Raw genomic sequence first — 17,739 nt, forward strand, 5'->3', positions numbered from 1 at the left:
CTCCCACTGTCGACTCCCACTGCAATACTGTAGACTCCCACTGTCGACTCCCACTGCAATACTGTAGACTCCCATTGTAATACTGTAGACTCCCACTGTCGACTCCCACTGCAATACTGTCGACTCCCACTGCAATACTGTAGACTCCCACTGCAATACTGTAGACTCCCACTGCAATACTGTATACTCCCACTGTCGACTCCCACTGCAATACTGTCGACTCCCACTGCAATACTGTAGACTCCCACTGCAATACTGTAGACTCCCACTGCAATACTGTCGACTCCCACTGCAATACTGTAGACTCCCACTGCAATACTGTAGACTCCCACTGTCGACTCCCACTGCAATACTGTCGACTCCCACTGCAATACTGTAGACTCCCACTGCAATACTGTCGACTCCCACTGCAATACTGTCGACTCCCACTGCAATACTGTAGACTCCCACTGCAATACTGTCGACTCCCACTGCAATACTGTCGACTCCCACTGCAATACTGTCGACTCCCACTGCAATACTGTCGACTCCCACTGCAATACTGTAGACTCCCACTGCAATACTGTTGACTCCCACTGTCGACTCCCACTGCAATACTGTCGACTCCCACTGCAATACTGTCGACTCCCACTGCAATACTGTCGACTCCCACTGCAATACTGTAGACTCCCACTGCAATACTGTAGACTCCCACTGCAATACTGTCGACTCCCACTGCAATACTGTCGACTCCCACTGCAATACTGTCGACTCCCACTGCAATACTGTCGACTCCCACTGCAATACTGTCGACTCCCACTGCAATACTGTAGACTCCCACTGCAATACTGTAGACTCCCACTGCAATACTGTCATTTTACATTTACATTTTTTTAAAAACATTTTAGTCATTTAGCAGACGCTCTTATCCAGAGTGACTTACAGTAGTGAATACATACATTTCATTTCATGCTTTATTTTTTTGTACTGGCCCCCCGTGGGAATCGAACCCACACCACACCATGCTGGCGTTGCACACACCATGCTCTACCAACTGAGCCACACTGTCGACTCCCACTGTCGACTGTCGACTCTCGCCGCGATGCCGTCGACTATGTCGTATGAACCTAATGGTCAATCAGAGAGCAGATATCTGCCTCTTCCCTCCTCCTACTTTCAGTGGCCAGATCACCTGGCCTGTAACAGCATCCTACACAGGCACAGCACGCTGCTGAGATGGGCTGACCGGTGAAGTGATTATATCAACATGGTGATTGTACTGCTGGAGAGCCCAGTCTTTTGCTCTGAGAATGTTTTTTTTTTTAAAGAAGAACGATAGGAATCGATTTGGGAAGTGAGTCATGAATGAAAACAAACGTTTACCTCATTTCCTTTCCTAATTTCCTTCCTCCGGTTTTTGTGTATTGGTCGTATTGTGGCTCTGAGAAACCACTACCAATGTTCCAATACAGATAGCAGTTATTGGACAACATTTTCTCAGTACAAAGAGCCAAAATAAAATATGGCTGACTAATAGTGTAAATTTATTGTTGTGATTATGACTCTTCAAGAAACTAGGTCCAGTAACTACACGCTGAGCATGGCAAAATGTTTACAACCGCGCTGTCAAGAGGGGCCCGCTAAAATGTTTTGCTCGCACGGCGTGGGGCTGCTGCATGTGGGTACGCAGACCAGCGAAACACTGCGGCCCCTCGTGAATATGGGAAGCTGCGTCTCTTGTGTTGAACTGGTCTTTTGAATGGTGACGACATGGAGGTAAATGTTGACAGAAATGGGAGTGTACAAGGCAATGTGAGAGAAACTGACCGACATCAACGGGACCAGAGGGTTAGTGGTGCGTGGGGTCAGCTCTTTGTTCACCCTGTAACCACCCGACTATATGTGATAGTGAAAATCTGAGGCCCTCACCTGACTCAAACCCACGAATATAGAAAATACACTGTGTAGGCTACAGTCAGATGACAGACCTGGGGTACAATATTTATTTGGTAGGATCAGGATATGTTTTCGCTTATAATTTCTGATATATTGGTAGGCTATTTCATTTCTGGTATTTTGATAGGCTATTTCATTTCTGGTATTTTGATAGGCTATTTCATTTCTGATATATTGGTAGGCTATTTAATTTCTGGTATTTTGATAGGCTATTTCATTTCTGATATTTTGGTAGGCTATTTAATTTCTGGTATTTTGATAGGCTATTTCATTTCTGGTATTTTGATAGGCTATCAAAATACCAGAAATTAAATAGCCTATCAAAATACCAGAAATTAAATAGCCTATCAAAATACCAGAAATGAAATAGCCTATCAAAATACCAGAAATTAAATAGCCTATCAAAATACCAGAAATGAAATAGCCTATCAAAATACCAGAAATGAAATAGCCTATTTCATTTCTGGTATTTTGATAGGCTATTTCATTTCTGGTATTTTGATAGGCTATTTCATTTCTGGTATTTTGATAGGCTATTTAGAGAGTCTGGGACTGTACGGTTCTATTTGCATTTTTGTGAAAATGTATTTGTTGACCTGGCCTCCTTCTGTTCAATGGTTTCTACCTGTACAGATCATTAAGAAAGTATTCAGACCCCTTCCCTTTTTCCACATTTTGTTACGTTACAGCCTTATTCTAAAATGGATTAAAATAAGAATCCTCAGCAAAAACATGTTTTTAGAAATGTTTGCAGATTTAACTGATGTCACATTTACAAAGGTATTCAGACCTTTTACTCAGTACTTTGTTGAAGCACCTTTGGCAGCAGTTACAGCCTTGAGTCTTCTTGTGTATGACGCTACAAGCTTGGCACACCTGTATTTGGGAAGTTTCTCCCGTTCTTCTCTGCAGATCCTCTCAAGCTCTGTCAGGTTGGATGGGGAGCGTCGCTGCACAGCTATTTTCAGGTCTCTCCAGAGATGTTCAACTCTGGGCTCTGGCTGGGCCACTCCAAGGACATTGAGACTTGTCCCGAAGCCACTCCTGCGTTGTCTTGGCTCTGTGCTTAGGGTCGTTGTCCTGTTGGAAGGTGAACCTTCGCCCTAATCTGAAGTCCTGAGCGCTCTGGAGCAGGTTTTCATCAAGGATCTCTCTGTATTTTGCTCCGTTCATCTTTCCCTCAATCTTGACTAATCTCCCAGTCCCTGCAGCTGAAAAACATCCCCACAGCATGATGCTGCCACCTCCATGCTTCACCGTCGGGATGGTGTCAGGTTTCCTCCAGATGTGACGCATGGCATTCAGGCCAAAGAGTTCAATCTTGGTTTCATCAGACCAGAGCATCTTGTTTCTCATGGTCTGGGAGTCCTTTAGGTGCCTTTTGGCAAACTCCAAGCGGGCTGTCATGTCTTTTACTGAGGAGTGGCTTCCGTCTGGCCAATCTACCATAAAGGCCTGATTGGTGGATTGCTGCAGAGATGGTTGTCCTTCTGGAAGGTTCTCCCATCTCCACAGAGGAACTCTGGAGCTGTGTCAGAGTAACCATCAGGTTCTTGGTCACCTCCCTGACCAGGCCTCTTCTCCCCTGATTGGTCAGTTCGGCCGGGCGGCCAGCTCTAGGAAGAGTCTTGGTGGTTCCAAACTTCTTCCATTTAAAGAATGATGGAGGTCACTGTGTTCTTGGGGACCTTCAATGCTGCAGAAATGTTTTGGTACCCTTCCCCAAATCTCCACAGACAATTATTTTGACCTCATGGCTTGGTTTTTGCTCTGACATGCACCAACTACTGTGGGACCTAATATAGACAGGTGTGCGCCTTTCCAAATCATGTCCAATCAATTGAATTTACCACAGGTGGACTCCAATCAAGTTGTAGAAACATCTCAAGGATGATCAAAGGAAACAGGATGCACCTGAGCTCAATTTCGAGTGTCATAGTAAAGGTTCTGAATACTTATGTAAATAAGGTTTTTCTTTATTTTATTTTTATACATTTGCAAAAATATTTTTTTAAATACCTGTAGATTGACGTGGAAAAAATATATTTAATAAATTTTAGGATAAGGCTGTAATGTAACAAAATGTGGGAAAAGTCAAGAGGTCTGAATACTTTCCGAATGCACTGTATAGTACTCTAAATACCCCCAATTCATGATAAGTTCAAAAGAATACAAGATAAAAATAAAAAAAAATACACCATTTTAAACCATTAAGGGTTTGGAAATTTAAAGACAATTCTCAATCATCTTTTTGAAGATATAACCTTATAGTCCCAAGCTCTCTAATTGGATACATACATACTTCTATTCTGTTATTACATGTTGCCCTAGACGACTAAATCAACCCATTGCTCACCAGAATAATGTCATTCATCGATACAATGAATGCTTCAATCTAGTTGACATCAAAACGTTTTCTCAGTAATTTCTGCTTCTTTCGCAGAGCAAAGACGTTTAGGCACCGGGGAGAAAATGCAATAACCCTCCCAAAGAAACGGGGAAAGATGTTCAGTTTGACCGGTTGTAAGGAAATAGAAACCTGTAAAAATGACCCAACATGTTTCTGATCAGATTTCAGTTCATCTTGGATGTATATTTTGTGTTGTTGTTGATATACTATCAGCTTTTATGATGCTGATAAACACAGCACCTCTACAGACGGTATCTAAATGCCATTCGCAATCTCTCAAGATACTGAAATAAATAAATCATATTTCTTCTGTTCCTGAGTCAAAATGTAGCCTACATTTGGTGTATAATTTTACTGCAATAATGAATTCTGCAGGAGTTAATGTTAAGGCTATGTGAGAGGTTATAGACCCACAGTCAGTGTCCAGATTTCAGTTTCCAGTTAACCCATCTGAACAGAAGGCTACAGTTCCCTTGACGTGCCATAGGCCTATTTGAAGTCCCCGTCTTGTGAATTTCTGTAGCGCCTCTCACAATAATCACACATAACGTAGCCGCAGCGTCGCCGTTGCGTCGCCGTAGCCTAGCCGGAACGTAGCCGTAACGTAGGCGTAGCGTAGCCGGAACCTAGCCGTAGCCTAGCCGGAACCTAGCCGTAGCCTAGCCGGAACCTAGCCGTAACGTAGCTGTAGCCGTAGCCGCAACGTAGCCGGAACGTAGCCGTAGCCGTAGCGTAGCCGTAGCCTAGCCGTAGCGTAGCCGTAGCGTAGCCTAGCCGTAACGTAGCCGTAGCGTAGCCGTAACTGCTATCATCCTCTTATACCACTTCAACAAATCTTTTCCAAACATTACTTTCCGTCCGTCCCTTCTCTTTATTTCCAACTCTCCATTTCGCAGCTTTTCTCTTACAGAATTAAACGCTGACATTGATCCATGGTGGCAAAAAGAACAATGTTAACTTTTTCTGCCCTTTCCCGAAAGCATTGGGCGACTGGCGTGTCGGCTATTTGGTACAGTTAGGCCCTAAAGCTTAGATTTATGCACTGATGCCAGATATTGAAAGATAAACCTCAACGTAGCCTATAGATATAAAATGCACAATAATTATACTTTAAGGGATTGTTTTCTCTTCTTTTTATTATTTATTCAACCCGCCAGCCCTTCATCCACACAATATTTAATGACCCTAAACCCTCCCACACGTCACTAGTGTGTGTCAGTATTCAGATGAAGAAACATAAACTATCACATTAATTTTTCTTTCAGATGTAAGAAGACCCTCACCACCTTCACCAAGGTGGTTACTGATTGGCACCCTCTCAATGCTGCCAACCAATCACGTTGCAACAAGTGTAATAAGACGAAGCAAGCCAGGATGTTGGTGCTGGAGAGGTGAGGGCGCGACCTTTATTAACCTTTTCATACCTGGTGTGGATCTCAACCAGGGGTTGAGGTCAATTCTGTTTTGTTTTTTTCATTTCAGGAAGTAAATGAAATTTTAAAATTATATTTCCATAATTGAAATGTCCTTATAGGAAAAAAATGCTGAACTTTCAGTTCAGTGGAGGAGAATTACATTGACCCCCCCCCAACCCTGACCATAACAGTCAAGTGGATTCTTCTCAGGAAGTCTATTCTCTCTTTGTCTCTCTTTGTCTCTATTCTCTCTTTGTGTCTCTTTGTCTCTCTTCGTCTCTATTCTCTCTTTGTCTCTCTGTCTCTTTGTCTCTCTTCGTTTATTTTTTATTTTTTTGTTTTTGTTTTTGTTTTTTTTTTATTTTTTTTTGTTTTGTCTTTTGTCTCTCTTCGTTTATTTTTTTGTTTTTGTCTCTTTGTTTATTTCTCTGTTATTTTTTTTTTTATTCTTTTTGTTTTTGTCTCTCTTCGTCTCTATTCTCTCTGTCTATTCTCTCTTCGTCTCTATTTTCTCTTCGTCTCTATTCTCTCTTTGTCTCTTTGTCTCTGTCTCTTTGTCTCTCTTTGTCTCTATTCTCTCTTTGTCTCTATTTTCTCTTTTCTCTTCGTCTCTATTCTCTCTATTTTCTCTCCGTGTCCATTTTCCTCTATTCTCTCTCTGTGTCTTTTACCTATTTATTCAGTTAGTGCACTTGGTGGAGGAGAGGAAATGAGTGGCGTCTCTTCTTCTGTTTCCTGACATTTCCTGTGTCATTTCTTCCAGGATGTCTCCTGTGTTTGTGCTACACTTTGCAGAAGGTCTCCCTGACAACGCCCTAAGTGTGTACTCCTTCACCTTCCAGCAGCAGAGATACTCCATCACCACCCTCCTACAGTACGACCAGCCGCTCAACCACTTTGTCACCTGGATACGCAGACCTGACGGTCAGTTGGTCTTTTTTTTTTTTAAACATTTTTTTGTTGAAATTTTAGTGTCTGTTTCAACTCAATTCAGTATAACTTTTTTATTTGTCCCCTCGGGCGATTCCGACTGTCTTTTCATTCGTGTTGTTGTTTACTGGTCACTGAGTGAATGTGTAATTTTTATTCATACTTCCATTATCAAAGGATAGAAACAAATCCAATAATGTGTAGCGTTTATAAAATGCAAATCGGTAGGTCTCTTTACGTTGTGTTGGGGAAACTCTAAAAGACATGGACACCAGAAATACCTTCAATAATCCATTTATTTATCACAAGGATTCAGCACCTTCCTACTATTGAGGAATGGTCTGAGAGGGAGCATGTTAACCATTCCTCTGTGACTAGTAACTGTGTATAAAACCCATTCGTCTGTGACCAGTAACTGTGTATAAAACCCATTCGTCTGTGACCAGTAACTGTGTATAAAACCCATTCCTCTGTGACCAGTAACTGTGTATAAAACCCATAACTCTGTGACCAGTAACTGTGTATAAAACCCATTCCTCTGTGACCAGTAACTGTGTATAAAACCCATTCCTCTGTGACCAGTAACTGTGTATAAAACCCATTCGTCTGTGACCAGTAACTGTGTCTAAAACCCATTCCTCTGTGACCAGTAACTGTGTATAAAACCCATAACTCTGTGACCAGTAACTGTGTATAAAACCCATTCCTCTGTGACCAGTAACTGTGTATAAAACCCATTCCTCTGTGACCAGTAACTGTGTATAAAACCCATTCCTCTGTGACCAGTAACTGTGTATAAAACCCATTCCTCTGTGACCAGTAACTGTGTATAAAACCCATTCCTCTGTGACTAGTAACTGTGTATAAAACCCATTCCTCTGTGACCAGTAACTGTGTATAAAACCCATTCCTCTGTGACCAGTAACTGTGTATAAAACCCATTCCTCTGTGACTAGTAACTGTGTATAAAACCCATTCCTCTGTGACCAGTAACTGTGTATAAAACCCATTCCTCTGTGACCAGTAACTGTGTATAAAACCCATTCCTCTGTGACCAGTAACTGTGTATAAAACCCATTCCTCTGTGACTGGTAACTGTGTATAAAACCCATTCCTAACATTCTCTCTTCCAACAGGATCATGGTTAGAGTTTGACGACCTGAAGCATCCTGACTGTGTCTCGCACACCCAGCTGGTGGTCCCTCCTAGAGAGATCCATGTTGTCTTCTGGGAGTTGGAGACAGACCGACCGGACAACCCACAGACAACCTGCTCTTCTCATCCCAAAACCCCGACGAGCACTTCCTTGATACAGAAAGAACTGAAGCAACCTCACTTATCCGAGCTCTTTGTCGTTAATGAATCTCTTGACCTTTCTCAGACGGTCTCTGATGACGCAGACATGGACGCCACCATAACTGCTGACTATATAGATAACAATATGGACACAACATTAACGAATAACGTAGACTCTCCCATCATCATTGGTTCCACTTCCGTGCATGCTGATGTACCGGTCCAGTCCCGGTCTCACGACCTCTCTCTCCCTCTCGATGACACGGCCGTTGTTGAGGCGCTGACGGTGTCTGACAATACCGACAACGACATCGTGGTCACCACGGTAACAGCCGGTGACCCGTCCATCGGTTCTGCCACGCTGCTCGACACCTTCGAAGGCCTCTCCCACGATGACATCGTCACCCTGACGCTCGTAGAGGTCAAAATGGACTCGGAGAGCAGGACGTTGGACGACGTCACCCCGGCGCCCGAACAAAACGGAAGAGACGTCTGCTTTCTCTCTGCTCCTAGATCTCCGAGACCCTCCCATCTGCCCATGAAATGACCCCATCTGCCCATGAAATGACCCCATCTGCCCATGAAATGCCCCCATCTGCCCATGAAATGACCCCATCTGCCCATGAAATGACCCCATCTGCCCATGAAATGCCCACTGAATCTGAAACGCCCTCAGAAACAGACGATGAAGACCTCGTCGAAAGGCCAACGTCACCCGATACGGCCAGTGAGTTTCTCCCTGACAGCAGTGACGGTCCGTCTGAGACAGACTCTGAAGAACTCACTCCTAGTCCTCCCAAGGTCAGGAGGGGCAGCAATAGACCTAAAATGGCGTCCAACACTCCAGTTGCTGCAGCAGCTAAGGTGGTCAAATCAACAACAAAACCAATGGCACTTCCTGGAAACTGCGGTGAAATAATCCTTCCTTCCGTTGTATCTATGATGTCACCATCATGTGTGGAACCCAGCACCGCAGCACCAGAGTTCCCTCCATCTCTCCCGCCCCACCCCAAATACTCCAATACCTCCAACTCTCTGCAGAGCACACCTGGTCTCCCTCCGCCACCCCACCCCCAAACCCCCAATACCTCCATCTCTCTGCAGAGCACACCTGGTCCCCCTCCATCTCTCTCGCCCCACCCCAAAACCCCCAGTACCTCCAACTCTCTGCAGAGCACGCCTGAACTCCCTCCGCCACAGCACCCCAACTCCCACTGGTCGTACCTGCTCAGCCGCCACCCCACCTCCACCCCCACTCCCCCCAGCACCCAGAGACAACCCAACCACTCAACACCCAACCGCTTCCAGCAGCTTTCACAGACCCCTAAGATGGCTCCCCTCAACCCAGACGCCAGGCTGAAGAAGCCTCCGCCTCTCCCCAAACCAAGACTCAGTAAGGAGGACAACGAGGCCCTGCCGGTGAAGGCCGCCGAGATGTACGGAGGGTTCCGGGCCAAGAGCAGGAACGTAAATACAAACGTAAACAACGTCTCTTCCAAGACTTCACCTCCAACCCAACTCCTCTCTCAAAGAATTGACCCTCAAAATGGTGTCTGGAAGACACCAAGTCAGCCTGGCGCCCTCGCCTCGCGAAAAACCCCTATCGACAACACTACAGCAGCGTATCCTATCATGACCTCACTTCCTCCTTCTCCGGGAGTCACGAAGCTCCATAAAATCTCTTCCTCCAGGAATCAAGATCCCGGTGGCCAGGTCTCGAAGGTTCCGGCCGGCCTCGGTGAGACAGAAGCCCTCAGGTACAAGCTGCTGAAGAATCTGAAAGCCAAGAAGAAGAAACTAGAGAAGCTGAATCAGATGTTGGGTTACCAGGGGGCTGCAGTAGGACAGGAAGTGACCCGCAGACCAGACTGCGCCGACCTTCGCTCCCCCTCTACTGTTAGCTCCAGTACCTCCGCCTACGACAGCCCGGCTTACGACGAGTTCTTCGCCGACCTTCTGTCGCCCGCGACGACTGCCAGCAATCTATCACCGGACAGCACGGGCTTCCTGGATATGCTGACCACCAATGGGCAAGAAGGGGGAGGGAACTTGGCGTGTGGGGGGAATGCGATTGGTGGAGCCTCGCAGGCGGTGACCTTACAACCGGCCAATCACGGTGTAGTAATGCCACTGCCTGGTCTAGATGGGCCAATCGTGACCTCCGGTGAGAACTTCCTGGAGGAGTTCATATCGGGGTCGGCCAATCAGCAGATGGAGACAGAAGCCCTCAGTGCTTTTGACCTGTTCTTTTAGGCTTCGTTAACCACAGGTCTAGGATCTGCTATCTGCTTAACAACCCCTGAGCTTAAACTACAAAACTTAGCTCAGATCAGTGACGACATCTCAGATATCTCCCTAAATAGGGCGCTACTACTAGTCCTACAGAGCCTCTGGTCAGTATTACAGATCCTCTTCAATGACAGGTTTTCTCACGTCTAATTCTTTGAGTAGGTCACTATATAGGAAGTAGAGTTGCCAGTTTAGACGTAGACAGTTGCTAGGAGAAACGACATGCTACTACACCTTTCAGTCGTGTGTGTGTGTGTGTGTGTGTGTGTGTGTGTGTGTGTGTGTGTGTGTGTGTGTGTGCATCAGTGGGTTGTTCTGTTATTGGTAGCATGTTGTCACACAAAGCGGAATCTTAACAGCTTGCCCGTTAAACATCAACACTCCGATATCGTTCATGTATTTACTTGTTTACAAAAGAATGTTGAAGTTGAATAATGTTGATATTCACTGAAGCTCTGTTCAAAATGCCACCTTATTCCCTATATAGTGCACTATATTTTGACCAAGTCCTATTAAGGTCCTCAAGTAAAAAAATAGACAGACTTGAGGCTTTTAAACGAATGTGAAACAGAGAGAGCTTGTTTCAGAGTAAAGTTAATAGGCGAGTGATCTGATCTTGCTTCATAATGTTCAGAAGAAATCACGATACTGTTTTTTGCTTTGATTTGCCCTTTTATTTTTTGTTCTTATTGTGTTTTGTCTGAATTACTTAAAATCCTGAACTAGGATAAAAGCCTGACAACTAGGATAGAAGATAGAAGCTGGGTTTGTGTTTTAGTGGTGGTAGGAACTCTTATCTTGTCCATCAGTTATTTTGAATGTATTTTTGTAATACAAAAGTGACAGTTGTAAAATGTTGTACAGGATTGGGTACTGTATGTAATTCTAATAAAATCAAATGCTTTCTTTACATGGAGGACTTGTCTGAGTCCATATCTATTATTTGAGTCTGTTTGATGTATTTTTACACCCCCTGGACAGGATAGTTGTTGGTTGCAAGGCCTTTTCCCCTAATCATTTATTTTTTATTTTTTTTTGTATGGTAGCAAGTGGAAAATATTATACTGTGAATCCTAATTGCCAATCAATCAGGATGCAAAATGCTCTGTGTCACATGACATACTGTCAATATACAGGAAATAACGTCTTGGCGGGGGGAGATTTGTGAGAATCAGCTAGCCTGGTTCCAGTCTGTTGGCATGGCAAGGAGTGGCGTAACGGAACAAACCGTCTAGAACCCAGGCTAAGAATCAGCCGCAGCCTGCGGGAAATCAAATTTACTTGGCTAAAAGTAATGGAATGAGAGAAATGTATCTTTTTTGTCTTTATTACAGGATGATTAAAATGTGTTAACTACTAAATGTTATACAATTAATTGGTAAGTAGTTAGTTCAACTACCACTTATTCTGGTAATAAAATGAAGCTAGAAATGAAGCTAAGAGTAGAGTAACTTTGACAGATGAGATGGAATAGTACTGCAGGTCAGGCTGTTTGATGGTGCTAGGATGCCACCTAGTGGAGAACATGCGAAAGAGCATCTCCATGTTTTCCTCCAACCTCGGCTTTTCACTGATGCTTCCTAAATTATTTTTCACACAGTATTGTTTTTATCAGTTCGGGGAATCAATGTTTCCTTTAATGTAAGGACCTTTTCTCATAATAGTGTAACAGTCAGTAGCAGCTAGACTGAGTTATTGAATATTCGTCGCCAATTGGAACGTGATGGATGTACGCGTCATTGTAGAAATACGTAAGCAAATGCGACTCCGTGCTAAAGACGTCACTACAGACCCAGGTTCGATCCCGGGCTGTATTTATTTATTTTATTTATTTCACCTTTATTTAACCAGGTAGGCAAAGTTGAGAACAAGTTCTCATTTACAGCTGTGACCTGGCCAAGATAAAGCAAAGCAGTTCGACAACATACAACAACACAGAGTTACACATGGAATAAAACAAACATACAGTCAATAATACAGTAGAAAAATAAGTCTACATACAATGTGAGCAAATGTATCACAACCGACCGTGATTGGGAGTCCCATTGGTCAGCGCACAATTGGCCCAGCGTTGTCTGGGTTACGGGGAGGGTTTGGCCGGGGGTAAGCCGCTATTGTAAAATAAGTATTTGTTCTTAACTGACCTGCCTAGTTAAATAAATATAAAATAATTTCTTAAAATATTTATTTAGAAGTAAGAACACTAACAAAAACACTCGTTCCCATACCGGGAGTCGAACCCGGGCCGCCTGGGTGAAAACCAGGAATCCTAACCGCTAGACCATATGGGATGCTGCTGTAGCTCTCTAATACATCATTGGGGTAATGTTCACAGAAGAGAAAGGGAATTCACCAAGCCGTTGATGGGTCTATCTACCACACACACCAGTCCCTAAAAGACGATTTATGTTTGATCCTACAATGCGAGCAGGAGGATCTGTATGGAGGGTCTGGAGGAAATCAAACGCTGTACCACATCGCTGTGCAATGTGGAGGTCTCCTCATAGCCAGAGAAGAGGAAGAAAGATCTGTTTCCCTCCAGCAGGTTTTTCATTATTTCTCCCATCAAGCAAAAAACGTTTTTGTATTGAGGTCAATGTTAGAGTATCAAATGGCTTATTTGCTACGTGAGGTTTATTTGATCGAATAGAAGTTTCGTAATGCTTATTAAAGTTGTTACGAGTGTACTGGTATAAGAAGGATACGTGACATTCCGATAACTTTGAGAGAGAAAAAAACCCCACTTAATAACGGAGTTGTCTTGAGTTTTCATATTGATGACATGAGGCCAGCAGCATAGCGACTCTCCCCATTGAATGCAGTATGAATTCCCTGATCTCTGCAGACACCGCATCACAGTAAATACTGTACTACCAATACATATGACGGATTGATATCAAGCTGCTTTTACAACAACAACAAAAAGATTGCAGTTGAACTGCAGTTATACTGCGAAATTACTGCAGTAAAAAAAAAAACTGTGTTTTTTTTCGATATAGTATTTCAGGACACTGCAATTATTTATATATATGTTATACTGTACTCTGTCTGAATGAGTTATACTGTACTCTGTCTGAATGAGTTATACTGTACTCTGTCTGACTGAGTTATACTGTACTCTGTCTGAATGAGTTATACTGTACTCTGTCTGAATGAGTTATACTGTACTCTGTCTGACTGAGTTATACTGTACTCTGTCTGAATGAGTTATACTGTACTCTGTCTGAATGAGTTATACTGTACTCTGTCTGAATGAGTTATACTGTACTCTGTCTGAATGAGTTATACTGTACTCTGTCTGAATGAGTTATACTGTACTCTGTCTGACTGAGTTATACTGTACTCTGAGTTATACTGTACTCTGTCTGACTGCAAACTTTTCCCATTGTGGGTGAGGCAATAATTTCTGAGTGTATTTCCATAAACCAAATAGAGGAAACAAACAGACTGTGTAACAGGAAGTACATGGCAGAGAGAGAGAGAGAGAGAGAGAGAGAGAGAGGTTATAACTGTTGTCTCTCTTCGTCCGTCCTTATATTCAAATGTCCTCCCTCTCACTCCATCTCTCCCGCCGGCATCCCTCCATTCTGAGTCATGCTGTCCGTAGTGGTAGAACACATCTTCCTCCTGGTCCTCGTCACCCTCGTCAGTGTCCTGCAGAATGGTGAGAGAATTAATCAACTTTATATAAATTCAAATATATATTGTTTTATGACAGTTTTTATTGTATTTCAGCTAGGAAGTACAATTGACATAAATAATATACACTAATATATACAAAAGTATGTTGACACCCCTTCAAATTAGTGGATTAGGCTATTTCAGCCGCAGCCGTTGCACACTGCCATGCAATCTCCATAGACAAACATTGGCAATAGAATTGCCCGTACTGAAGAGCTCAGTGACTTTCAACATGGCACCGTCACAGGATGCCACCTTTCCAACGAGTCAGTTTGTCAAATTTCTGCCCCGGTCAACTGTAAGTGCTGTTATTGTGAAGTGGAAATGTCTAGGAGCAACAACGGCTCAGCCACGAAGTGGTAGGCCACATAAGCTCACAGAATGGGACCGCCGAATGCTGAAGTGCGTAGCATGTTAAAATCATCTGTCCTCGGTTGCAACACTCACTACCGATGGAAACAACGTTAGCGCAATAACTGTTCGTCAGGAGCTTCATGAAATGGGTTTCCATGGCAGAGCAGCCGCACACAAGCCAAAGATCACCATGCGTCGTGCCAAGCGTCGGCTGGAGTGGTGTAAAGCTCACCGTCATTGGACTCTGGAGCAGTGGAAACGCGTTCTCTGGAGTGATGAATCACTCTTCACCATCTGGCAGTTCGATGGACGAATCCGTGTTTGGCAGATGCCAGGAGAACGCTACCTGCCTCAATGCATAGTGCCAACTGTAAAGTTTGGTGGAGGAGGAATAATGATCTGGGGCTTTTTTTCATGATTTAGGTCTAGGCCTCTTAGTGCCAGTGAAGGGAAATCTTAACGCCCCAGCATACAATGACATTCTAGATGATTCTGTGCTTCCAACTTGGTGGCAACAGTTTTGGGAAGACCCTTTCCTGTTTCAGCATGACACAACTGTGGTGTAGTTACAGTACCAGCATTGTCATTGTTAGTGAGAGAATAAAGCAACTTTATTTATCAATTATAACATGTATTTTATTTGAACCAGGAAGTCTCATTGAGATAAATAACACCTTTATAAATATAGACCTGAGGAAGACTTTGCTGTGTGGGATTTAGAATAATAGTCGATCGTAGTGGTGACATGTTCTCTGTGTTTTTACTGTAAAATGTATTATAGTAGTGGAGACATGTTCTCTGTGTTTTTACTGTAAAATGTATTATAGTAGTGGAGACATGTTCTCTGTGTTTTTACTGTAAAATGTATTATAGTAGTGGAGACATGTTCTCTGTGTTTTACTGTAAAATGTATTATAGTAGTGGAGACATGTTCTCTGTGTTTTTACTGTAAAATGTATTATAGTAGTGGTGACATGTTCTCTGTTTGTTTATACTGTAAAATGTATTATAGTAGTGGAGACATGTTCTCTGTTTTTACTGTAAAATGTATTATAGTAGTGGAGACATGTTCTCTGTGTTTTTACTGTAAAATGTATTATAGTAGTGGTGACATGTTCTCTGTTTTTACTGTAAAATGTATTATAGTAGTGGAGACATGTTCTCTGTGTTTTTACTGTAAAATCTATTATAGTAGTGGTGACATGTTCTCTGTTTGTTTATACTGTAAAATGTATTATAGTAGTGGAGACATGTTCTCTGTGTTTTTACTGTAAAATCTATTATAGTAGTGGAGACATGTTCTCTGTTTGTTTATACTGTAAAATGTATTATAGTAGTGGAGACATGTTCTCTGTTTGTTTATACTGTAAAATATATTCAACCTTTCGGGTTGAGGCTTTCAGTTGAATAATATGGCTTGCTTTGGAATGGCTGTATATCACTTGATAATCAACGATGTTTCTTTGCTTCTCTGATCGATGATGAAATATACATTTCTCACTGTTGGTGTGTTTTTTTTTAATCTTTCGTGTGATTTCCAGCTTTTTTTGCAACAAAGGTAGAGAGGGAGGGTAAAGAGCACCACAACAACACTTCTGCTTTTGAGAGAGTGTCCTGCGCCAAGTAAGTGACTGTCCATCACATACACCATGCATGCACACACATAAACTGTTCCATGTACACAACCTGGTCTGAGAGCATTTCGGATTATTCTGTACCTTAAAATCCGAGACACTCCATTTTAGTATTATATGCACAACGATAGTCTATCCCTGTGTATTTAGAATATGAACTAAGTCTTAACAAGGAGGTAGAGGTCTGCCCGCCCGTTCGCACCCTCAGCTTTTCATACACCACCCACTTCCGCAAGAGCTGGTTCCAAACTCGACCACAGTCACGAAACCTTATTTTAGGCATATGTCACACAGCTTACTTGTCAGCCATGGTCGCAGCAATTTTGCACCATAGAGACACATTTAGGTTATATTACCAGAGATTCTCATGTGGCCCATTATATTAGACTATCTGTATTACTGGGTTATGTCAGCCAATAGGCTAGACGGAGTTAGAAGAGAACACAGTTGGAGAGACTTGCACTTTCTCTCGAGCTACGTTTTGTAGGCTACCTTTTAGGAGTTGGATGGATTTCAGACGGATACAAGTACGGGTGATCAATATTTATTTCTAGGGCAATGTAGTAAACTATAACCTAATTCATATTTAGGAAGTACGTTTCCTTTGAAAGATAACTTTACCGTGCTTCTCCGCCCATTACCAACTCTAATTACACGTGCACCTGATCTATTTTTAAGTTTTAGATTGAACCTTTATTTAACAAGGCTCTGTCAGTGAACAACAAATTCTTATTTACAATGACGGCCTATCGGGGAACAGTGGGTTAAAATGACGGCCTATCGGGGAACAGTGGGTTAAAATGACGGCCTATCGGGGAACAGTGGGTTAAAATGACGGCCTATCGGGGAACAGTGGGTTAAAATGACGGCCTATCGGGGAACAGTGGGTTAAAAGGCGCAACACTTTCTCACCATGGTAGCCTATCCTGATAATATACAAGCCATAACCTGATAATATACAAGCTATAACCTGATAATAGACAAGCTATAACCTGATAATAGACAAGCTATAACCTGATAATAGACAAGCTATAACCTGATAAGACAAGACATAACCTGACAAGACAAGCCATAACCTGATAAGACAAGCCATAACCTGATAATAGACAAGCTATAACCTGATAATAGACAAGCTATAACCTGATAATAGACAAGACATAACCTGACAAGACAAGCCATAACCTGATAAGACAAGCCATAACCTGATAATAGACAAGCTATAACCTGATAATAGACAAGCTATAACCTGATAATAGACAAGACATAACCTGACAAGACAAGCCATAACCTGATAAGACAAGCCATAACCTGATAATAGACAAGCTATAACCTGATAATAGACAAGCTATAACCTGATAATAGACAAGACACAACCTGACAAGACAAGCCATAACCTGATAAGACAAGCCATAACCTGATAATAGACAAGCCATAACCTGATAATAGACAAGCTATAACCTGGTAATATACAAGCTATAACCTGATAATAGACAAGCCATAACCTGATAATATACAAGCTATAACCTGATAATAGACAAGCCATAACCTGATAATAGACAAGCTATAACCTGATAATAGACAAGCTATAACCTGATAATATACAAGCTATAACCTGATAATAGACAAGCTATAACCTGATAATAGACAAGACATAACCTGACAAGACAAGCCATAACCTGATAAGACAAGCCATAACCTGATAAGACAAGCCATAACCTGATAATAGACAAGCTATAACCTGATAATAGACAAGCTATAACCTGATAATAGACAAGCTATAACCTGATAATAGACA

The 17,739-nt window shown here is 42.6% G+C and overlaps 2 protein-coding genes and 1 non-coding gene across 3 annotated transcripts in view; 2 read left to right on the forward strand and 1 right to left on the reverse strand.

Annotated features, from left to right (window-relative positions):
• LOC106604011 (uncharacterized) overlaps positions 1–11,191 on the forward strand; it is a 28,129-nt gene extending 16,938 nt beyond the window's left edge. Inside the window, 4 exon segments of the mRNA XM_045717433.1 lie at positions 5,611–5,736; positions 6,524–6,684; positions 7,827–8,535; positions 8,538–11,191. Of these exon segments, the coding sequence (XP_045573389.1) occupies positions 5,611–5,736; positions 6,524–6,684; positions 7,827–8,535; positions 8,538–10,239 (2,698 nt within the window). The 3' untranslated portion in view covers positions 10,240–11,191.
• A 1,303-nt stretch (positions 11,192–12,494) lies between these two features.
• Positions 12,495–12,566, reverse strand: trnae-uuc (transfer RNA glutamic acid (anticodon UUC)). Its single transcript has one exon. It is a non-coding gene; the product is annotated as a tRNA-Glu (tRNA).
• Positions 12,567–13,650: 1,084 nt separating this feature from the next.
• Positions 13,651–17,739, forward strand: part of LOC106604000 (arachidonate 5-lipoxygenase-activating protein) — a 14,048-nt gene continuing 9,959 nt past the window's right edge. Inside the window, exons 1-2 of the mRNA XM_014198318.2 lie at positions 13,651–13,939; positions 15,852–15,933. Of these exons, the coding sequence (XP_014053793.1) occupies positions 13,870–13,939; positions 15,852–15,933 (152 nt within the window). The 5' untranslated portion in view covers positions 13,651–13,869. The remainder of the gene's footprint in view (positions 13,940–15,851; positions 15,934–17,739) is intronic.

This window comes from Salmo salar, chromosome ssa04, assembly GCF_905237065.1.
Source record: "Salmo salar chromosome ssa04, Ssal_v3.1, whole genome shotgun sequence".
In the NCBI taxonomy this organism is placed as follows: Eukaryota; Metazoa; Chordata; class Actinopteri; order Salmoniformes; family Salmonidae; genus Salmo; species Salmo salar.